The sequence below is a fragment of the Anas acuta genome, chromosome 8, assembly GCF_963932015.1.
Source record: "Anas acuta chromosome 8, bAnaAcu1.1, whole genome shotgun sequence".
In the NCBI taxonomy this organism is placed as follows: Eukaryota; Metazoa; Chordata; class Aves; order Anseriformes; family Anatidae; genus Anas; species Anas acuta.
This window is the reverse complement of record NC_088986.1, coordinates 4,216,553-4,241,308: the sequence shown is the minus strand read 5'-3', so window position 1 is coordinate 4,241,308 and position 24,756 is coordinate 4,216,553. Positions and strand designations below refer to the sequence as shown.

General features: G+C 37.5%; 1 protein-coding gene across 4 annotated transcripts; it reads right to left on the bottom strand.

Annotated features, from left to right (window-relative positions):
* Positions 1 to 3,804: 3,804 nt before the first annotated feature.
* On the bottom strand, positions 3,805 to 22,880 carry OMA1 (OMA1 zinc metallopeptidase). Of its 4 annotated transcripts, none has more exons than XM_068690338.1 (9): positions 22,646 to 22,874; positions 21,469 to 22,000; positions 20,790 to 21,018; positions 19,495 to 19,668; positions 19,292 to 19,399; positions 17,461 to 17,589; positions 13,446 to 13,520; positions 11,546 to 11,695; positions 3,805 to 4,121 (listed from the first exon to the last, which is right to left on the bottom strand). In XM_068690338.1, the coding sequence occupies exons 2-9, from the start codon at positions 21,978 to 21,980 to the stop codon at positions 3,900 to 3,902; spliced, it is 1,599 nt and encodes a 532-aa protein (XP_068546439.1). In that variant the 5' UTR covers positions 21,981 to 22,000; positions 22,646 to 22,874; the 3' UTR covers positions 3,805 to 3,899. The 4 variants fall into 4 exon arrangements, with proteins under 4 accessions (XP_068546439.1, XP_068546440.1, XP_068546441.1 ...); XM_068690339.1 differs by lacking the exon at positions 22,646 to 22,874 and adding an exon at positions 22,401 to 22,616; XM_068690340.1 differs by lacking the exon at positions 3,805 to 4,121 and adding an exon at positions 4,152 to 8,854 and having other exon boundaries at positions 22,646 to 22,880.
* Positions 22,881 to 24,756: the final 1,876 nt, after the last annotated feature.

Sequence of the window (24,756 nt, the reverse complement as noted above, 5' to 3'; positions counted from 1 at the left end):
TATGGAGCCATTCACTTCCAGGTCAACAGGTTCAATTTCAGCCTAGTTTAATAGTTATAATGAATTTATGTGCTGGAGATAACAATTCTCTGCATCCATTCATAAATCAGGGTAAGAACCTGCACCAAGAAGAGCAGCCTTTACTCGCACAGCCAGGATGAGGCAGCCAGAACCATTATGCTTGGCCTGCATGTGGCATGGGGCCTTGGGCTCCGTGAGATCAAGTAATGTAGTTGGTAGGTGCAAAACAAGGAGGCAGCAATGAGAGGCACCAGACACACTCCGTCAGTTCTCCTTACTTGGCCAAGAATTGCCACCCCCAGCAATAAAGCTGGGGCAGTTTGTGGGCAGAGCATTCAGCTCCTTCTCTTTTATTTGTCTTTATTTGTACTTATTTTATTTGTCTCTGCTTATCCTGGTTCTGATCGCAGCAGCTCATGCTGCTTCTAGCAGAGGCACAAGCAGTACAAGAAAAAGATGGGGGGAAGAAGAATTATAGCCCACTTTCATAGTAGCTAATAATAGACTATTACATTGGAAATACTTCCTCAATCAGAAGTACTGATACCACCACCACGCTGAAAATAAACTGTGGCAGCCTGCATGATATATGATAAAAGTGTAAAACTTGCAAGGTTGTTGTCTTTCAACGACTACAAACAGAATTCAAGAACAAAGAGCATCTAACAGATGTTTACTTTTCTTTCCTGGCACTTGTGTATTTCAAATAATTTTATTTTTTCTTAAAAAGGCAAATATGACAACCCAAAAGTTGTAAGGAGTCATTCCAGGATTGCCTTGTCTGCACATTCCCTTGCTTGTCATCTTTCTCAATGCTCCAACAACAGTAAATGCATTAAGATCTTTAGCACAATTTGTACTATATACTTAAACTTTGTAGGGCAAGCTAGTGAAGTACAGCTTGCAGTACTGGCAGTAAAAATGCAAACGCACTTTTACTGATCCATCTAACCTTTTGTCACTTTAGCCACTAATCTCCCTCTTGTATGGTAGGCGTCTTTCAAATACTGAATTCCTTCAAACACACTTCTAGACCTATTTTTCCTGTAGCATACTAAGTCACCCAACTGCGATGCAAAGCTTCTACAGATCGTCCAGTGCTTGCAATCACTGTTATTTTATTAAGGTATATATTTTTAAATTACTTTCATAATAATTTAAAATCATTATATGCTCTCCAATTTTAAAAGTGCAATTTTCACCATGGCTTCTCAAACCAGTGGGGAAAGTACCAATTATATTTGTTAATTTTTATCTGTTCAAGCAAGAAAAAAGAAAATACTTAAACAATATATGCAGACGCAATGTATAGTTAAGTAAGAGTTTAAGAAAAATGTAGCTACTGAGATGCAGATGAGCACAAGGCGTTCTTGTACTGGGCAGTCAAGAGAAGAAGAAAGAAACCCCTCCTAAAGCACTTGAGAAAAATGTTAGGAATAATTCAATATGTAAAGTAAAAAATGAAATTTTCAGCATCCCATTTTGAACAGTAAAAACACTTGTGCTTTAATGTAGAGGCCTGATTCTGTGTTGTGTGTGTATGTGTGTGTGTTTGCATGTGCACCTGTGTATGTACAGCTAGACAGATGATACCTTTGATTACATCAGTATTGTTGGGAAAAGCACAACAGCCCTTTGTCAGTCTAACATAAGCCGATACTTCTCCCTCAAAACCTTGCCTTTCTCATCACCACCATCATGGCTACAGACTATTTACATACAAATTAAAGGAAAAAAACACTCCCTTGGCGAGCTTTACAATTGCAGCTCCGACATTCCAGTGCAATACTTAATCCACGTAAAACAGGCAGTAGAATTAAGAAACTTGTGTATTGTCACACTTCATCCTGAATGCTATAAAAACTCTTCTCTGTTCTCCTTAGTCCTAACAGACACAAACATCAAGTCGCATGTCATGCAGGAGCCCTGGGTAACGAAACAAGCTTTGACACTGGAGCGAGAAAGAGGCAGCAGCACTGGGGTCGTGGTGTTGCTGTATAAACTATAAGGTCCACAGGGAAATCTAAGTGGTGTATTTTGCTGTTTACCTTCAGGTGACAATGTCCAAGTGCTTTAACACATCACTGAATGTCTGGTACAAAAACTCCTGTCACTAAGAATAAAAATGGATGGATGAATAATGGCCAGGCTGGACCTTCTGCCTCTTGCCAGTAGGACTGGGCAAAGATTTAAAAACAGCTTGTAAGCAATATGCTGCCAATCTAGACCTATACAATCAGGCCTAGAATCATCAGTGTTCAACATTACAGACACATCGACTTACCTCTGAACAGAAGTAAGTTAGGTAGTTGCTGGCATTTCTCTAAGGACCCCCAATTCATTGGCTGAAGTCAGTAAAGAAATTACTTGTTTCACAACCTTTTTATCCAACTATGTTCACAGACAGCGATGAATAGGTTGTTTTTTCTTTCTTGAAAAACTTGCATTCTGATTAAATTGAATAAATATGATAATCTGTCCTCCACCATGAATAAAAAAGAATGTTTCAAAATACAATACACTGTAAAATGTTTTGAATGTCACCTCCATGTAAAACCCCACCATACGTGAAACAAAATTTTGTTTCAATACAAAAGGAGAAACAACAGCAGAACAGCAGATACATCTGAACAGAGAAAAGAAAGGTATTTCCCTTTTTTGTTTTCAATCTTTCTGCCTCTTTCTATGTCTTTCTGTAAGATAACATTCAGTCGTTTCATCAGGTGCAAAACAACGATAACTCAGACAGTTGCAAATAAAAATTAACATGCTGGCTATACGAGGTACTCCATCAGAGAAGGCAGAGCTTTACCTATCTTGTGCGTATTGGTCTCCACAGTAAGAAAGGTGTGGCTTCGGGAAAGGCTGCAGGGTTTTCTTCTTCTTGTGTAGTTGTTTTTTGGTTGTGAGTTTTGTTTTGTGCTTTTTTTTTTTTTTCCTTACACACACAGCATTAGATAGTGGTTTCCTGCAGAGTAGTCACCTTCTTGGATAAGGTACAACTGCTAAAGCTGTGCAGTCAAGAAATTGTATTTGTCTACTACCCAATATACTTCCACATCAGCAATCACTTCTATCCAGACTGATCTATCCAGATCAAGTATCTCTAAAGTAATACTGGCCTCTGATAAGGCACCCTCATAATTTAAAACACACTTATCCTTGCAAAGCATTCTAGGGCTAAAAATTGTGGTTCTTATAAAATGTTTTTTAGAAGAAAGCCTTCCTTGAAAATAATTTAACTTATTTTTTTTTTAATTGAACTTTGTGCAACCCTTTCAGGTTGCTTTGAAGAAAAATGTTGAATTAATCCATACCCTCAAATGCCTTAGAAAGGAGAAAAATCCCAGCAGTAAATCCACCTAATTAAGTGGGGGTGTATCTAGCCCATGGGCTATTACTGCATCTCAGCTTAATATTTTTAAACATTCTATATGTGGAACAGGCGGTAAGCTCTCATCATTATTTCTCAAATGAAGCTGAACAGATCTAACCCAAATTACAGCAAGATAAACCAGACAAGTTAAGTGATGAAAATTGTACTTTTTCCTCTGCTTTAGGGACGCTCCTGGCTCATCTGTCCTCTGATCAAGGTGAGCCTGATAAAGCTGAAAATTACACTGTGTGACTGGATTGTACGAGATTATCTTTCCCCTGAGAAGTCATTTATTTTAGTAACCCTTGATGAATAAGAAACTTTCTGCTCCAACATGATGATCTTCTTGTGTGGGCATAACTCCTTATTGCTTTGAGTGAGAGATCACATAAAAGAAACACAGAATATAGGTGGCTAGATCTTCTTTATGGTTCAAAGACAAATGTGCCCTAAAAGACAGACCCTCAGAGACCATGAGTTTCATAAAATGGAATAATTATCGTCATTGGTTTGTAGGTTTGACTGCAAAAGTTACTGGCATGTCTTCCACTTTTTGAGTGTGAGGAAAATCCAGTTTTGGTTTTGAGAGAGGTTGCTCTGTAGAATTTTGAGTTTCTTGAACTTTAGACGATTCCAGGAGATGTTGCATGTTAAGTTTGAAAATAAGGCGAGGATCAGGTCCAGAAAGAGATGGACAATTGCAGCGCTCTCTTATTTTAAGAGCCTGTGAATACATAGGAAAACAAATCAAGCTCATTTAAACAAGATAAAAAAAGGTTTCAGACAGTGATTTGGCTTTCCAGTAAGGTCTGCATTTGCATATAAAGCTTAATGAGTATAAAATTGAATCAGGCTTGTTACTGAAAAACTTTTCAACAGAAACCAAGATTTCCTGAGAAGAAACACATCTTTTAATATGGTAAAACAATGGAAAGAAAATGAAGAATGAAAAACGTTATCTTGCAGGCAGTCTCCCAAAGAACGGATAATCTAAAAGGTACCTCTTAAATAAGTATGAAGTTCTCAAACTATTTCATGTGCTATTTGTGCACATCAGTAACTTTTACCTTCTAATTTACATTCATATGTAAATTAAAATGACTGCATACTTCATCAGCTATGTTTCATTATTGAAGTAATTATATATACAGGCATCTGGCTGGGAAAGAAAAGGAGGGAAAAATCTTCAGTAATGTAACAGACATTTAACTGTTTGGCAGAGAAATCCAGATGGTTTATCGGTATAGTTAAGGTCCAGTTACACAAGTGATCTCATCTTCAAGAAACATTTGAATACACAGCTTCCAAGTGTTCTCAGAAAACAGATGTCTTTAGAATGTAAGAATCTATCTGGATTAATAGATTGGCACTAGGAGACAAACTTTAATTAATCCTGCTTACAAAATAACAGAAGTGTCAGAGCTTCCATTTTACAGATTAGAAAGCAGAGGCACAAAGGAGTCAAAGGATTTCATAGAGAAGCAAAATCCATTAGTACAGACACATTTCCTCCAGCTTTGTGTTCTGGCCAATGGATCATTCTGCCTTGGAGGTAATGACACTGGATGAATCTTCTCAGAGGCATTGTGGAGCATTGGTATAAAACAGGATAAAGTCAGCTGTTCTAAAGGATGCTTAACTTGTGTTCATTTTAATGAAGCCAAACGTACTTTACCTAGTCCATTCAAACAGGCAGTTTATGTTAAAGATGGCAATGGGTAGCACACAAACCAGTGTGACCCAGTACTTTCCAACTGGTTTTACACAGGCCTACCAGTATCCGTGGATTCTCCTAGAACACTCATACAGCCTTACCAAGTAAAGCAAGCTTCTATCTATTACACAGAAAATTTAATGTAGAATTTTAGAGGGTTCTACATTTCCGATGAGAGCTATTTTTTCAAGATTTTCAAGTAAAATAACAAGTCAAAAATTAGCTTGATATTTAGCACTCATCAATGGCCACAGTGATAGTCACTTTTATGCAAGGTTCACTGTATCTTAGCCTCAATCTAGTGACAGAGTAACATCCAGCTTTATTTTTAATATTTTCATGGGAAAATAAGTTCACGTGTAGAGTTCATTCCATTTTCTTTATAACGATATATTCTAGGAAAGTGATGACCATATCTGTCCTGAGCTGTGGCCAGGTGCCTCCTGCCAGTTCTAGGGACAGCTATGAGAAAGTGTGTCTGTTCATTCATTCTGCATGGATTACAGAGGAGGAAGAAAGTAAGAGGTTTTTATAGCAGTTCCACAGATGCACTGAAAAACAGAGTGGGAAATTTTAGTCTGCTTTATATGCACTTGATTTGGTTGAAATACCAAATCAAATATTCCAGTACACCTGTGTATAAGTATTTACCCATCATTCTGAAACAATCTGGTACTCTTTCATAGGAGACACTGGAAAAAGCTTACTACAGCAGATTGTAAAATAGAAAAGCTGAGCTTCTTAAATAATTTCTTTGTATGAGGAGGTACCAAAATATTTCTCTCGAACTTTAGTAGAGTGAACTAATAAGAGTTTCATGTACATGGCTATAAACAAAGAGAGTTTAAAGGCAACAACTGGTTTTGGAAAAAGAAAAAATGCATTCTAGGAATGTAGGAAGAGTTTCCCCAGCTGTTTCTTGTTTAAGTGCAACATTTAAGTTACTGCATATGCAAGTCTGGATTAGGCATGCAAATATTCCTCTTGTCAAACTTTTAAAGAACATGAATAAAGCTCTCAGTATTTGTTTTTCTACAAGGTGATAGTCCATGTAGTCATCAAGTATAACCATACCACTGAACACTCTTCTGCCTCAGTGACCAATTAAATTCCAAAGTGAAGTTTTTGACAAACCAAGAGTTTTCTCTTGTTCTCTTACAGAACATAAACTGCTGCAAGACTACATTAGCGTCAGGCAGCATTATTCAAGGCAAATGGAAATATAAAGATTTAGGCTGTATCCTGGAAAGGGCAACATAATCCTCTTTTAAACTAATTTAGCGATTTTAAATCTCACGGGGAGGCTTCCTATATGGCGCCTGGCTTATTTCCATGGTTTCACTTATCTCAAATACTGAAGTCACAACAGCAAAGGTCCAAAACAATACTTCAGAATTAACACTTTCACCCTGTGGGTGTCTTTGTTTTCTTGCTACACATAAAGCTGTCGAAGAGAGAAGGAGGCATCTATTCAACACCATCAACCCACATGCCATTAAAGAGACTGCAGTTATGCAAAGCTGTGTTGATGTATGGTCTCACTGTTAAATACATCTAAGACTAAACACTGTCGTGGAGGTAGGCTTTGCATGTATGTATACATGTATGTTTGTGCCTGCTGTGAAATATTCAACCTTATTCAGGTGTTCTTTCCCTGGCTCTGTTGACTACTGCACTTCTCTTTTGTGCTACCAATGCTGTAGCATCATTAATGTGCCAATAACTGGCTGAAGAGCTTACAGTATATTTTCCTGAGAGATAAAACAGCCAACCATGATCAGCCACACTGTACTTTCAAAATCACCAGCAACTTCAAATCTGATAATTTAATATTGCTCAAGTAAATTGATTTCTGTCAGTTTGGGTAAAAGGACAAGTAAAAGCATTCTTAATGAAGCAAATGCATATCAATTTCAATAAGAAAACGTTTCATCATCTGTACACTGAAGAATGTTCTAAATAAAGACAATGGACAGAACCGAGACAAGGTTAACTAGCTGGAGTGAGTACACAGAGGCACCTGGAAATTAAGAGCACCGTAATGCTATTCTTTTCAGATTAACTTTAAGAAAGAAATATTGCTGTTCAGAATACAGACCACCTAAATGCTTACTGGCTCAGAAGACATCAAATAAAATATCAAAATTACTGCTTGTAAGTAGCAGAGGTGAAGCTGTTTTTCTTATCAATATAATTGCAGTCATCTCCTGCAACGTACTGAGAGGAAGGAAGGCGTAAGAACTAGGGAGGCCTGCCTCACCCTGATGCTTTCAAATAAAACCTAACAGCAAGACAAATGAAGGAGAAAAAAAAGTATTTTTTCTCTCTCAGTGCTCATCTTTCACCACTGTCACAGGTAAGCAGGCTAACTGCATCTCGACCCCTTATAATCTTTTGGAGCGAATTCTACCTCTCAGGATAAAAGTCACCCTCTTAAGTCCACAAACAAGGCCAAGGGTTAAAATTCTCTTTGTATAAACTGTAATTACCTCAGCAGAGCTGAATTCTGGTCTGGCCTTGCAACTCTGACAAAAACTAAGGAATAGCACAAGCATGCAGCAAAATAAATAAATAAATCAGAAAAGCTGAGTTGCAAACTGAATTACAATTAGCAGGCATAGAAGGCAACAACAGGTTCTGCAAATGAAGTAGCAGTACAAAGATGATGTGGATGGATGGATTTGTTACTTGATAGAGAAAAAAAAGCAACTGATATGTAATGCTAACACTTCATATCTTCCAGTGATTCTGTGGGCACAGGAAAGGAAAATTGTGACAAAATATTTAAATTTATAGAGAAGATAGAAACATAGGTCAGTATTTTTTTGTTATTTTCCTACAAATACTTGCACTGGTAGGACTTATACTAATATGCTCTAGTACTAGAACTATCTCAGGTAATCTTCACATCATTAGCAAAGGGCAAATATACCATCCCCTTTTTGAAAAGCAGGAGAAAAAAAAAAGAAAGCAAAATAAATGTATCTTCAATACCCCAATAGACACCTGAGAGAGGAATAAAGTAAATAACTACCCAAGCAATACAAAAAACGATGAACAGCCAACATGTACAAATCTTGCCAAAATACATTGATTTACTTTTTTTAATTTTTTTTTTTTTTTGACAGTTAATTAGCCTAGCAGGCAAAAGAGATGCAATAGAAATGACATGTCCCAACTTAGTAACTGACTCTGGAAATGATTTCAGTATGGTATTTCCACAAGGAAGTGTTGGAAACAGGTGTTAGAGTAAATCAAAAATGGGATCTGAGCGAACAACATGATGCCAAAAAAGCAAATGTCATGTCAAGATGAATTTTTGTGTCACAGGCAAAGGCTGAGTAGATAACCTTCTGCTTTATTCAGTCTTGCTGAGGCTTCAGCTGATGTACAGTGTTCAGTTTGGACAACTTACAAGGAAAAAGGTAGACAAGCTGTAGTGAGTCAGAGAACATTATAAGAAAAGGTTTAGAGATGAACCAGCAGATCCTTCAGATGCTCTCTGGCTCTATAATTCCATGATTTTCCTCTCCACAACAATGATAAGCTACTGTACTACAGAATCATTTTAAGATTTCTTTTTCTGAAAAAAACAAAATGTGTAGGGCCTTTGAGTATTTCACCACCTTCCGTGTAGGAATTCTAGGAGATTACAGTCTCCCATTTAACAGGGTTATCATTTGGCTGGCATATTCTGTTCTCCTCGTGTACAATCCAAATTGTTCCAGGCAGAGGGGGAAATCCTTTAAAAACATGACAAATATTTTTCATTTTCTCTATTTCCTTTCCAGGAGAGTGCTACTTTGCAATTGTTTATAGTTCTCTATTTATTAATTCCTCAGTTTAGCTGTAGCTTGCAACTTGTTCAGAAATGCAGATGCAAGATCTTTAAAACTCATTTGATTGCTCCCTGTCTTTTAATTATGTGAAAAGAGAATCCGTGTGATATTGCTGCTTTAATTTACATTTCCTGAGACTGTTAAGTTGTCTCAATGAGACAAGCTATTTCATTACCTGAACAAAAATTTTTCATTTTATATCATCAGAGCTTATTGTGAGCTTGATCAGAAGTCTGTAGAAAAACATCTTCACATCCTGAGAAGACCAAAAACTTCTCACATATTTTTCCTAGCTATGCTAGCTGGACTAATAATAGGTATTATCTTGTCCTAAAAAACATCACAGCTTCAAAAACACCAGTATATGAAACACAACATTTATATCTGTATCTTTACTACAAACTGGTCTATTTAGAGAAAGGGCAATTTCAAAACCAAAATGCAAAAATGCAAAAGCCAGCAGATTTTTTTTCTTTAGGATTCCAGCCTTTGTTCCTTGCTTATGATGGATCTGATGCTGAATCTAAGTAGTAGTTTCTTCATAGAGAGATAAAAAGACTCTTTTAGCTATCTAGCTTCTCTTGGGCTCTGAACATCTAATGGCCATTAATATATGGTAAACATACGGTTCTAAAATGCTTTAAGTATGTGAGTGATGACATAAAAAGTTGCTGACATTGAACAGCAAAGCCCTGGGATTCCCTTCAAACGCCTGAAATTCAGATTCAAGGAGGCAACTCTCAGTCAAAGGAGAGAAAACACTTCAGACAAGAAGCCTCCAACAACACATCTACATAACTTCTTTAATTTTTTTCCATTTTTTCCAGTATCAGCCTCACTTATCTGTCAATCTTTGTTAAAAAGAAGCCTTCAGCCCCTGCTTTCTAAACCTACTCCAAAAAATTTGCAAGGTAGAAGGCAAATGAAAACATCTGTCTCTGTCATACTTTGGAAGAAAGTTTCCTAGCCTCCACGGCTCTTGTAAGTGAGAGCAGTGATAAAAAGATGAAAGGTTACTCCACCTGCTAAACTGCAAGAGATAAGACAAAAATAATACTATGTCTGCTACGACTATACAGTTGCTAATTTATTTAACTTATTTGCTCAGTCCTGGAGTAAAAAACAAGAAGGTATTTATTTCTATGTTATAAGCCAGTCAATAATTGTATTAAAAATAAAGGATTCTGAACACTTCGTTCAATCTAACTAAAACAAAGGCTCCAGAAATGCGTATCATTTTCTATTCAGCTGCTCTGAAAATATTACTCATCAGAATATTCTCACAGCCTGTTTTTGCAAAGTACAGAATTTGTGTGTATTAATTTAAAATATTCAGTCTAGCCATTCTCCAACCTCCTACCTCTTATCTCTGTTTTGATTTATGCTCTCACTTAGAATATTTACTGCATTCATTCTCAAAGGATTCGTGAAAATCCTCCTCTTTTCCTCCTTTAAAATCAGTAAACACCTCAACATTTTAGCACTCTCTCTGCCAATAAATCTTCAACTGTCTTTGCAGCTTAGAACTGAGAAAGATGGTAAGTGACTGGGAATGTAAAAGGGAAAAAAAAAACAGGAAGAAGAAATTGCCAATTTGTTATAAGAAAAGAAATTTGTTTTACCTTGCTTGCAAAACTATGCTGTTGTGAAGTGCTCTAATAAATAGCAACTTAAAAAGAAATCTAATAAACAAGTAGGCAAAAAAATCATGTTATTTTAATGTAGTAAAGAAAAAAAATCTGCTTAAAGAAACAGTAAACTAAGACTACTAAACTTGGAACAGTTCTCAAATAAGGGAACTAGCACTTGGCTAACAGCAGAAATTTTTGCTTAATCCACCAGTATATAATACACCCAATTAAGAGAATCCCCAGGTAGCTATCTATATGGCATTCTTCTGAGGGGCAATCCAAAAGAAATAACAGAACAGACTGCAGATAGATGGGCAATCACGTGAATTATCTCAATTTCCTTAGAGTGGGGTAAAATGTTCTCCCTAATGTGATGGAACAAATAGAGAGATCTGAAGAAAAAAAGCAGGCTGCAAAATCTACAGAGAGCTATCGTAACTAGGGCTACTGAGAAATCTACTGGGGATCTGACATTCTTCTGAGGCATCGTTATACAAGGTGTGTTCAATTCCACAGCAGTGGGAGAGACGGGATAGTAGGGAGCATTCTCTAGTTGACAGTCTTGGGCTAGTTACTAAAGCAATGAAAGAGAAGACAGTTTAGAGACAGTTTAAGGATGCAACTTAAAATCTGGCTTCCAGAACAGCATAAAAGGGAAAAGAGAGTGACACGGGTCTCATTCATTCACATTTATACTTGAAATGCCTTTAAAAAGCAGAAGTATTACAATCTGATTGGAAAACAGGAAACAAGCCACTGGAATTAACTGCATTTTAGCTGTGCTAGTCTAATGTTTCCTTTTTAATAGAATTATCAGGAAAGTTGAGAGTCTTATGACAGAAAATTTCTGTATAGGTAAAAGGAAAGGTAAGCATGATGCAACGACAGCTGCTCATGGATTAATGCCAAACTAATTCAGGCAACCTTCCTCAGAGAAAAAGCTCTAATTCCTTCAACTGCTCACCTCTGGAATAAGGCGGTCCAAGTGCTCAGCTCTGTTCTCATGTGAAGGGTGCGTGGAGAGCCACTCTGGTAACTTGGGCTGCCCTTGAATGGCTTCTGCTAATTCCATTTGCTGCCAAAATACACTGCTTGCTCTTACATCCACACAAGCCTGAAAGCAGAAAATAGATGTATTCACCACTGCTTTTAAGGTAATATGATACACGTTCTAATTCCACTGATCTTTACTAAAAACTGCACCTGAATTAGGTAATTCTGGAGAAGGAATAATAGGATTCACAATTGCTGCCATGTGCTTGTTCTTTTAAAAAAAAAACACTCAGCTGCTTGTTCCATGTTGTATTTGCTAGACACAATATAGCATAAGGACAAGTTAATCATCTCCACAGATTTAAGTAAATTTAAAGGTAAGAGTCAAAAGTAAGCAGTGATAATTATTCACACTTAAACATATCTGAAAACAAGCTGCAAAGGCTTCTCTGCATGTGATTACACTGCCTTTTAAAAGGGTGATTTTTTTTTTGTAATCCACAACAGGTAAAAGTAATTATTGCAGAGAACTATGACTCTCCTATATCTCTCTGTAGAAGTACCAATTTAAGTATAGAAAGTTGTGGAACATTAAGAATGGTACTTGTGTATCACCCACAATCTTCTTTATACTTTAAGTAGAAGGAAAAAAGAACAAGATTTCTTATATTGGTTTTAATTTCTTTAAGAGAAAAAGACGAGTGCTCATATGGGAAGACTCCCCTCCCCAGAACTGTATTAGTGGTGCTTTGTCCTTCGAATTTTATTTCTTGAAGGTATTATTACAAAATTATATCTGCACAAGCAGAGAAATGCTGAGAAGGCACTTTGCTTGTTTCTCTCTGATATGCCCCTACAACTTCATTGTTATTACAAAGCAGTGAGTTACCCACACAGCAATTATGTTTTTCCATGGACTGCATTAGTCCTCTAGATGACTTTAAACTATAAATGCAGTTTCAGTCCCAGAACTAAAGTTCATTTTAAAAAGTCTGCATTGAAGAAATATTAATAGGTAATAAGAAAACGGAAATTCTCCTTATGAAATATTAACGCTAGATGGTGCTGCTCTCATACATATCTAACACTTAAGAATTATTTATTTCTATTGCACCTAGCTAGAACTGATTGCTATTTAATTTTGATGAATTTAGAATGAAAACTCACAGGAACAAAAAAAAAGGTGAATTATGAATTATGGAAAAAGCTTTGAGTAGTTTCTTACCAAATTTTTGTCTTATTTTAGCAAAGATAGCTTACTTTCACAACTATACTTAAAATAAATTTTAAATACCAGAAGTGCTGATATACTTCATGATTACGAGAAATCACATAAAATACAATCATAAAATCAGAGTTCTTAATTTTTACTGTATCGTTATGAAAATGAACGCTATATATAAAATTATTTCAAATGCATGAAAACATAGTAAAACATTCCTCAAAAAATCTTGCAATAGTGGAAGCTAAGTGAAAGATAGAAATTCAAAGTACAATTTATATCTCGAGATACAATTTAACACATTGTACATATGAGAGATCACTATTTGGCTTCCTTCTCTTTGTAAAGACATAGCTTTTTATTCTAGTAATAATAAATTATATAGAAAGTATACTGTGTCATTGATAACACACAATTTTACAAATTCCAATTTGTTACATAGAATTTACCTAGAAGGACTTTGGTTTTCCTCATAAACAGTTTTTTGTTTTTTTTTTTTTTCCCCACTACTTCATTAATCTGCAGTTCTTAAAAAAGGAAAAAAGCAACCACAATTTACTTCTGCATGAAGCATGAAACTCCCTCTGGTTACAATGGAAAGTGAAAAGTGTCTGTCTGGTTGCTAATAAAACAAACCAGCTGTAGTTACCTTTGCTGCAAACTGAAGTCCCACTTTGTCAGCTTCAGCCTCCAACGTTCTGCTGTATGGTCTATCAAACATAAACTGCAAAAAAAAGCACAGAGCTCTACTCCATGCTTTAAATAAAGCATTTTTCTAGCCTCCTCAGAACAAATGGTGTTTATATATCATGTTTACATTGCATGCAATCAGTATTAATTTGTCTTAATATAATCTTTAATTACATTATATATAATTCATGGATCCCGTATTCAGTTGAAATTCATTCAAATTATACGTATTTTCATGGCCCCTCTAATCAGCCAGCATCGTCACGTTTTGCAGTGGCCAAAGGGTCGACATTAATTTTAAATTAATTGATTTAAAACATTATAAGCAGAAATCTATTACTGGTCAGGGTTGTACAGAAGATTCAGAGTCAGAAGAAACAAGCTGGTTATGAACAAAATGGAATTTTCTCACTTTGCTTCTATTAGCATTAAGATTTTAGCTGTAGCAACAGTATGAAAAGAGAAAAAAAAAAAAAAAAGAAAGAAAAGTCCAGTGGCTTATATGATTACCTTCTTTAAACCCAGCACAATCTATTTTGTATGGTAAGCAGTCCACAGTATGGAATGCCACCATAAACATTTTAATGGAAAAAAAAATCCCTTATTTGCCATGATTATTATCCCTCACCACAAGGTGCAGATTGCCCTTGAGAAATCAGACTGGAAGACATAAATATGACCAAATACTCTCCCTTTTGTCTATGTTCTGACAATTTATTAACAGGCACTAAGAGGCAGTGGTAGCTTTGTCAAACTGTTATTTATTCGTACAACCCAGGATGTTCTGGCACATATAATTCACATACATTTGGGCAGCCTTGCCCTACTATATCAGATTAGAGTAAAGGCAAATCAGGACTTGTTAAAACAGCCTGCTCCTGCCGAGATAAGCAATGTGTCAAAGCATCCTGATCTCAGCATAGATTAGGAAATACAAACAGAAGAATGGGAATGTGCAAGGTTAGTGAAGAAGAAAAAGGTTTCATCAGCTCTTTATTTGGTCAAAGAAGCAGATCTTCCTTACATGTTCCAGAAAAAAAGAAGTAAAAAACAGAAATGAAGAGCACCAAAGAAACAGTCCAATACTTTGAGTACATAAATGGATCGGTAACTTTTTGTTTCTTTCTAAAGTAGTGAATGTGCTTTTTTTTTTTTTTTTTTATTTACTAGGTCAAAAATAAACTTAGAACCAATCAGAGTTTGTCCTCTGCAGTTTTATCCAAGCCAAATACATGGATATAAAATATCAAAAAAGTAAGCAGTGAAGACAGTAAGCATTGAAAGAACAACAATTGAAAAGTAAGCAGTGAAGCTCTTCACTTCTGTACAGATCTTGCACATTGCAATTACAAAAGTGTTTTTAAAATCCTCTGAAGATAAAGTCATTGTTTGAAGCGCAATATAACCCTGAAAAGTGCTCCAAATCTACTGGAGGCAAAGACACCCCCAGCTCGTCTGTCACATATTCCTGAGGCACCATTTCTCAGTTAGCTGGATCTAGTTTTTGTTGTTGCTGTTTTAATTATTAAGCACTTCCCAATGAGGAATAGAAACTGGTAATGGGTGAGAGGACAACATAAAGCATTAACTGAAATAGATGTTTACACAAGCAGGTTGTTTTATACTTACTCAATTACAACCACTTTCTGGAAGCTTTACAGCACTTTTAAGTAAGAAGGTAAATTCAAGAGCTAGGAAACTGGTGGTGTGAATGCATGTGTGATTTTAATAGAGCATCTCAACAGAGATTTGGGACAGCAAGAAGATAGCCACAAGATCAGCTTTGAAACTCCTACCTCTTCCATAGCTTTGTGCTTACAGTTAAGCAGCAGGGTAATACTACCTCTATCCCAATCTATTATTACCTCTATCCCAAAACTGTACCCAAAATGTGGTTGTATTCTGAAAAATAAATACAAGTATTTGTATTGCTAATGCAATCCCTGATTCAGGACCAGCCTATGCTACAGAAGCAAGGATGCATCCAAGGAAAACATCACCCTCTATCTGCTGCTGTTTGCTTTACTTTTCCTCTGTGCATCAGCTACTAGCAAGTCAGAGACAAGCAGTAGCCTAAACAGACTGATGCGATACCACACAACAATTCTCATTGAATGTGTAGCATTCCCAGGCTTATGTTCCCATATAAAATAATTTCTGCTCTAACAGCAAAGGAAACATGTTTCAGTTCAGAAACACATGTCTAAAGAACAACAATGAATGAATCCTATGAGAAAACTCAAGGCAAGTAAGATCACTAGCACTGGAGAAAAAGGCAGGGCTGAAGCTAACACGTGAAAAAGCCTACAAAGAATCACTAGAAATTACTTACAGTCAACAACAGAAAGCAATCCATGGTCAGTAAAGGAAAAAGTAAAGCACCTGAGGTCATAAAAGAAGAGCAAATACTGAAATAGAAGTGAGTACTGCAATGTGGCCTAAGCAACCACTTCATAGAGTAGAGCCAGACATTGCCATAATAATAATAATGGCAAACTGGGATTTTAAAAAATTTAAGAGTAAAACATGGCTATGGAAAAAGAAAATGAAGCATCCTGACGAAATGAGTAGAAAGATTTTTTTCCATGTAAGCACAATAGAAAAATGTGGAATGGAGGAACCAAACAGACGTTGCACTCACAGGTGAGTAGCAAACAAAAATTCCTATTCAGCATCTTTTGTATATGGAATACATTTTTGATGATATTAATTACTTATTTGTTCAGCATTATATATGGATACATTTAGTTTTATTTAAGGTAAGTCTAACCACTGTTTTAAACCAAGACATTACATACAGCATCTCAGAAACGATAGATCTTCCCTGTAGACCAAGTAGTAGGACCTTAAAGCCAAGGGCTTAAAGCCAAATTCCATTTGGAATCCAAAGCCCAACTCCAGCCTACAATGCCAGAACATCAGCTGCAGTAGCCCAGGAGAAAATATGCTGACAGGGAACTAAATCTTGCTGTCTAAATTATGAGCAGTGTCAGGATTGATTCACACTTTGCTTTTTCCGAATTCAGCTCTTCAAAATGCTGACTAGCATTCAGCAACGTATTGGTTTCTTAGCTGCTGGTAGAAATATCCAAGCTCATTAGAGGTAATTTATGCTCACAATCCATGCATCTACCCATTAGCATAACTACCAAAACAGATTGGTTATATTTAAATTTCTGAAGAACCAGGTGAAATATCAGATAAATCATCAAGGGAAGTCAAAGAAACCAGAGCTATATCACTGCATTCCAGATTCAAGTTTTATGAATTAAAGAATATTTTATATAAAAAAAAAAAAGAGAAAAAATGGATAAGTGTCCAGAAGCAGGCAGTAAACTAGACAGCAGGGAAAAAACAGCACCACAATAACTACTGAATTTTACTTTATGGGAAGTACGCTGTGTGTAAAGATTATTTCAGTAAGTTTTATTATAGCAGAGTTTCTACTTTAAAAGAACATTTAGACTCACAACTTCCTTATCTTGAAATCCACAAAAATGTATTTAAAGATACTCTTTCCATATATTTTAGTTTGTTTAGAAACATTTCAGCAACTACTCAAGATAAAAACATGGCATTTTAAAACTTTAAAACGTGAGATACATTTCAAACAGGCAATCATTTAACTTAATTGGCAAGCAAGTACTAAGGGCCCATCCAACTAAATCCAATCATTATTTAAGATCTAAAGTTTTTCAAGATGACAAATGAGAATATATATCAACTAAAGCAGATGTATATTTATAAAAACATATTTCCTTCAAAAACATACTGATATATTTATTTTTGCTTATAATCTCTCCTCTGCTTTTTTCCCCAAACATACTGTTCAGTGGTACTATCTCCCCAAGACTATAAATGTTTTTCCATGAACTTTAGAAGGAATATAAGAAATATTTCAACACGTTTGCAATGAATGTCAGAAACAGATGTATTCAAATAAGTTGTGTGAAGTATTCCATAGTCAGCCTTACCTCCTGCAACTTACTCTGAATCCACTGGCCAACAACCGCCAAACTATCACGAGGACAGATGGCCCAAATCATAGTGAGAAAGATGAGTGATAGGAAATCCAAGAAGTGAACCAGACTGGCTTTCTCTGCCTGGTAACAAAAATGGTTCAGTTTTCATTCATTACCGCCTGTTTTTTGCTTTTGAAGAACACAATATACTTTCAAAACACTATAAAATCACTAATTTTTATTCTGTGCAGCCACAGGAACAAGCTTCTTTGCTTGAACCAAAACAAAACAGGAAAAAAACAACACAAAAACCCCAAACCAGCTGGATACAAGGTTCTTTCAATATAGAATCCACACCAACTACCTAAATACAGCTGGAACAAACATATTTTGCCTGTCTCCCAATTGGAAAGATTCAAAGCTGATGGCAGTATGCAGATAGAGTTCTTTAGTAAGAAGGCCATGAAACAGTTGGAAGGAAAAACCCATAAAGACCTAGAAGACTGTTGTTTACATTAACTTGAGAGAAGACAGACGTCAGTTAGACAGAAACACTAATGGAACAAGGGGAAAGTAAGCAGCTCTACTTTTTTTTTTTTTTTTGTCTATTGTGTTCTTTTAATTTCAGAAACTAAAAAATCCTGAAGAATGAAATTGAAATAGTTCTGTTTTTCAGACTTCTATCTGACGCAGAACAAATTGATCTGAGCACTGAGAAGTCAGATCATGCCACACTTCTCCATGCCAGGTGGGTGACAGGTTCCATACAAACAAGGTACGCTGTTTTTATTCTGAAAAACATTTATAATAAATTCAGCAAGTCTAATTTGGCTTAGCTGAACTGCAAGTAACTACAATGTGAACATTGTTGCTCATCCAAAATCCTACAAATTGCAGTAAAACTGTTCTGGATTTTCACTGCCTTCAAAACATATTTACCTGTTTCCAGATTATTTTGTAATTTCATCAGGATGTTTATGCTTAAAAGGTCCTTGTTATGTCTTCTCAGCTGGTGGATAGGTAATGGATGCATTTTATTTTTAAACTACATGTACAGAGAGAAGACATTTTGTATGCAAAGCAGCACTTTCAAGCAAATCACCTCAATCCAGAACAGTATGAACCCTATTTCTATACCACACTCTTTTTCATAGTTGTACCTTCAAAGCACAACAGAATGATTACATCCATTCTTCAGTGCTTAAATGGCAAAGAACTACCAATTTCAACACATGAAGTACATAAAAAAAAAATAAGTTTGTGAAGGCAATCATCTCTAAATGCAGAATCAAGCTCCAGGCATTCTGGAGTTGTGCATTCCAAAACCGTGACACTAAAATAAAACACCATGCATTTCAGAAGAAGGTATTGAAGTATATCTACTTATGTAGATGTAACAAATCTAGGAGTAACAAACTGAGTTGCTGAGTGCCTCCAGTTCTTTAAGTCTACACTATAGGAGGAGAGACATCTACAGACCAAGTTCTAAATGACTGTTAATAATGAGCCATAATCCATCCGTGCACATATAAAAAGATAAAAAAAAACCACTGGCAGACACTGTGCTAACACTGACTACTAAAGGAGACTTCTGGCAGTTCTTATATGGAGTTCTATTATTCATGTAGTAATAACTTATTTCTTATAATTTAACTTCTAAGTTATAAGTTAAGTTATAAGAATATAAGAATGAACTGTAACAGAATACTCTCATTTCAAAGTCAAATTTTCATTAATTAGAAAGAGTCACAGTGAAATTTTGGTGGGCAGTGACTGAAAAGATCTTGATTATAATTAATTATAATTATTTAAAGAAAGCTGTCTAAAATTCTTAAATACTTACTGCGTGTTGCAGCACAGCATGAGCTATTTCATGTCCCAGAATGAAAGACAGCTGATGGATATCAGAAACTGCGTTTAGCAACCCAGTGAAAACAAATACTTGACCGTTCTGTGAACAAGATGGGGTGAAAATTAAGTAGAAGGTAAATAAATGAAACACTCTACCAATATTACTAATAATTTTTCTATTTGGGTTCAACTTACCGGAAGCACAAAAGCATTTACTCCTGGTTCATCTACCACGTGGATAACCCAGTCAAGCGCTGAGACCTGTGGGACATCCTTGTTGCTCTCAGATAAATGTCCAACAACGCTCTTCACAACCTGATAGCGCGCATCTGTCTCAGGCAGCATTTTATTTTTGAATTCCTCCATCCACTGAAAAAAGAATTAATCGATTGCCACACAGAACAAACACACAGTAAATGATTACTTGGTAAACTAATTTAGAGGCTATGAACTACTTCTTTAAAGCTCATTTTTTAATACATTTTTTCTTTCATACAGCCCAACCCAATATAGCAGAGTTCATGCTTTCAGACTCACTACGTAAGGATTTATCAACTTAAAAGGAAGTACACTAACCACAGATCAAAAATAAGATAGTATAAACTTGCCTCATGCAGCCTCATATAGCTGGTATTTTCCTAATATACACAGTTAAGCTTGGCATCACAATGTTGCACAGCTTTCTATATCTTTCTGAATTCCCATTTGAATTTATAATTTCTTTATATCTCTGTATTTCTTTTGTACCTTCTAAGTTGGAAAAACTTATACCAAAAATGTAACAGAATATGTCCTTGTACTGCTTCCGCTACGTTCTTTCACATTCTCTATAATTCAGGAATACAGTGACATTTGTATATGGCTGAATGTCTCGAGTTCATTTTGAGACATTAGAACAGCAAGTCATAGAACTCAAAGCCACAGAAATCAGAACAATGGGCAATCTAAAAGAAAGCAATTAAAGGAGAAGGAACTGATCAAATGGAAGAAAAGAAAAAAAAAAAAAAAGAGAATTGAGTGTATTCTCAATGGTGGGGAGTAATACCTTACAAATTGACAGCTTACAAAAAAGCACCTTAAACAAGTGCCACAGAATGCTCAAACCAGCAAAGAAAGTGGGACAGATCTAGGTACGTACCTATTATACTTTTATTGCCTCTGTCAGACTTTTGTATTTACTGTATTACGATAACACCTTCAGAAACGTTTGTCACATACATGTGATGTGTTCTTCAGCCATCACGCGTCCCTGAATGATTTGCTGATAGGTAACTCTTAAAAAGGATAGGAATAAGATGAGGGGGAAACTTAGGGGGATGCTCTGAAGGGTTCTGAGCACAAAGTACAACACAGTACTGCATAATTTTCATTCCTGTTAAGAGGTAAAAGGGAATCTGCTTGTCAAGAAGTGTGTGAGAGAACAGAGCTGTAGCCTTTACTTAAGCTATACTTTAAGCTATAGCCTTAAGTACTTTTCTTTAAAATCTTACCATATCATACTCCATCTGTGACAGCTGCCTAAAATGCTCTTTTCCAAACACCAACAGTCGGGCACGCCCGGTGATGGGTGTCTCCTCCAAGTGAGTAAAATAAAACATGACAAACAAAACTCCTAAGCTACTGATACCCAGGAGTATCTTCCATTTATTTCTCCTTGCACTTTCCTTAAAAAGTTCCCGTTTATTAGGAGGAAGTGCCTTCCACCAATTTCTTATGCTCCTGTAAAACACAAACAACTGTCAGCTTAGGACACAGTTAAAAAGGGGGTTGTTAGCATCTGCCATTGCTCTACTATTACATTCTCACCTTGTGAGAGTTTAAGAAAAGTTATAATCTACTTGACTACTACTCACCCTCTCCCTTTCCCTTTCTTTCCTCCCACAGGAAGAGAAGGGGGAACACCCTTAGTGTCTTGGGGCATTCTACCCTCTCTCTACCTGTATAGGTGAGGCTTTGAAGATCAAAAGACACATCTAACACCTCTGATAATGGAAAACAATTTCTTATTGAGCAAACTGTCAGCCTAGGACCCAGTTCTGCAAAACTTTCAAAAATATTAAAATGAAGAGACTACAAATACACCTATCATTCTCTACAAAGAGTGATGAACATATGCATGTCTTTGCACAACAGAGTCTTACTCTGAGAGTAAGCAAAATAGAATTTTACCTGCCAAGAATGATAGCAAATAGTTTCTGAGCTGGCTTAACAATAATCCAGAAAAGAGGTACAGGTGCAGCTTGAAGTGATGGTGATGTGTGAAAAAAACTGGCGATCTGAATGTTCTGAGCAGAGAAATGACTTGGGCGTAGCCCTGCAGAACTGATTTGGAAGGACGTAACCTTCTCCCCCTGCAACGGAGAAGACTGAAAGCAAAACCTTCCTGAACCGTGAGGTGCACTCTTCCATACTTCTGTTTTTGGGACGTTCAAAAGACACCTCTGTCCTTTACCAAGAAAGTTTCTACAATAGTCAGTCAAGCTTCCAGTCAAAAAACAGTTTCTATTATTTCCACTCGAATCCAGCCTTCGGCATCTATCTTGTATAGAACTGACTTGAATTTGGCAACGTCCTGTGTAAGGCCTGTAGAGCTTATTGTACTTCCCCTGCTTGGTCAAGGAAGTCAAACGAAAGAAAATACAGCTCCTGCCCGGCAACTTCAGACCACAGATGATATTCATAACCTCTTTGGTTGGTTAATCTGAAACAAAGAAAAAAGGTATTAAGGAAGTCACCCCAACAGGAAACCTTGAAATGTTACTTTATTTCTTCTGAGCAAGCACCTCCTGTTTCTTTGCCCAGGCAGAGTCACAGTTACAATGCACCCTGTTGCAGATCTAACATATGACCCTGCCTTCAACTGTAACAAGCCCAGCACCTTGTATTTTATTACTGAGAGCAAAAAAGTATCCTTGCTTATTCTTGCTATTTAATTACAAAGAGACCAGAAGGACTGCAGGTGCTCCTCATGGAAAAAAAAAATCCCCTTTCCACCCTGGGCTCCTTGCCACAGGTGCTGTTCGCACACCTTGAGGAAAACCGGGATTTATTGAGCTTATTGAGCATTTCGTTAACATTTTTCTCCTCAGCACAGGGCTCACCCGGCCTACAACTGCAGCGGCCCCTCAGCGGCTCCCGGCCGGGCAGGCCCCAGCTCCCGGCCCCAGCCCCGCTCCCCTCAGTGAGCGGCTCCCCCCGACTATCGCGACTACGGCGACACGTGCAGACGTGAGGAGGCGCGGGGGGGGGAGAGGGAACGTGGTACTCTGAGGCAGTCGGGAAGGAGGGGGAAATGTGCTGAGGATCCGCTGCGGGAAACACCTCCTCAGCCGGGCTCCCTACTCACCACCCCAGCAGGCGGAGGAGGAGAAGGAAGAGACGCCGCCGATGCCGGACCGGGGCGGGAGGAAGACAGGAGGAGAGAAGTCGGGACAGGACATGACAGGACGGGACAGGCTCTGCCCAGCACCGCCCCGCGCCCGTTTCCGTCCCCGTCCCGTTCCCGTTCCCTCAGGCGGCGGCGCCCCTCGCTCCTCCCCCCACCCCTCAAGATCCCGCGGCCGCCATTTTGTGGCGGTGCCGCCGCGCGGCCGGGGCTCTGTGGGGAGGCGGCCATGGCCCGGGGAGCTCCTCAGGGGCTCCTCAGGGGCTCCTCAGCCCCTCATCAGCCCTTCTTCCCCTGGTTTTGTCCTCCCCATACTGTTTTGAGGCCTGTGTGTGTGGCCCTGCCTGCACCCACTCTCAGCTGCATCCCTGGGTCTGAAAGTGTGGCGGTCCCAAGCCTGTCCTTCAGCTTTCTGAGCTCGTGAGGCGTGCCTTGGGCTCATCTCCTGCAGTTTTTGGCAATCTGAAGTGTCAAAGTACTTACTGCTACAGGAAGGCTGCTGACAGGCCTGTGGAGGGGAGCAGTGAGCTCTACAACAGTGGGAAGTGGGGTCTGGCTATGACCCACCACAAGGAAATGTCCAGTTGCGAACACTTTGTAACTTCTGGCCTAAGGAGCACATCTTAAATGATGCATCTGGCAAATTATGTGAAAAACAGGTTCTTTGACAAATGAAGGGGTGAAGCTGGAATGTGGTTATTAAGGATTGGCCACCCAGGCTTTCTACATGTCCTGAGGCTTTGCTAAAGGTCCTCTTACAGGGAATGGAGGAAGCACAGATCTTTATGATCAGCAGTCACGCATAATCACTGAACAAAGTCAGGTATCGTTCAATTTTTGCTGAGATCCCCAGTTTTCCATCCCTTTGTACTACTGAAGCCCTCTAGTGTGACAGTTCTTAACCATTTATTTCAGCTGCCTGAGAAAATATATAGCAAATTTTGCAGTCCAGGCCGAGAAGGAACCTCCTGTGGTGACAGGTAGAAAGTTTATTTTCAGTAGACACAATTCCCTTAAGAACTGCCCAGCCTCCACTATAGTAAGGTGCATTATAAATAAAATCCATCAGACAATTAGCACAGCATTAATTTTTGTGATTGTCAGCTCCCGTCATGAAAGCAGATGAGCTGTAGCAGGAGAAGAGCCCTTAGTCTAACCTAAGGCCTGTGTTTGTCCCAGCTGTCAAGAAATAAAGAACCAAGATGGAAGTTTTTATGGATGTCTCTTGATGTTTAATGTCTTTATTTCTTAGACACTGTATTTGCCTGCTTTTCTTATTTTCTTCATCTAGAATTCTCCACTCCTAAGCCAAAAATGAATACTTTTCTACCAATTGCTCTGTGGAGCAAATTTCATTCTTCCACCCCACTGAGTCTCCACTTTATTTCAAATCAGCTGAAAATTGAGTGTGTTTTGTTGTTTTCTTTGAATATTTCTTTTTGGCATTATTTTTTTCTCCAATCATATTATTTAAGTGTGCATAGAGGGTATTGGAGCTATTTCTGCATTCCTGAATCACCTAAATTCCTGTTAAACTCAATGGATGTTTTGAGTGTGTAAGGATGGGGCTAAAAACTGTGTTCTGCAGTTCTCCACAAGCGGTATCACTTATAATTAAGATTCCAAAGCAGTCAAGCAACAAATACAGCACAGGCAATTATAGTATCTTTTTATCAGATACCAACACAAAATGTCTCTCTATATGAAAATCTGGTGAACAGTTGAGCAATTGGATAATGTGGTGTTTTCCCCTAAATAGAGAGCTAGTTTAAAAAATAAAAATAAAAATCCCACTAGTCATTTATACATGGTTGCTCTTGAATTTTAATGAGTACATATGTATATAACTTTTTCTAAAGGAAGTGAGAGAAACTTCTGTGATTTAAAGAGATGGTTAATGCTGATTTTGCAGCTGAGATTTTGGTTACTAGCCCCATCTCTTCATGAAAAGACTGCAGTTTGCATTTCTGATGAAGACCAGAAGGCCTGTGTGGATGTATCCTTTCATATTAGTGTATCACTACATGTGAGTGGTCATATTGAACTGAATGAAATTTTGTATGTTTATGAAA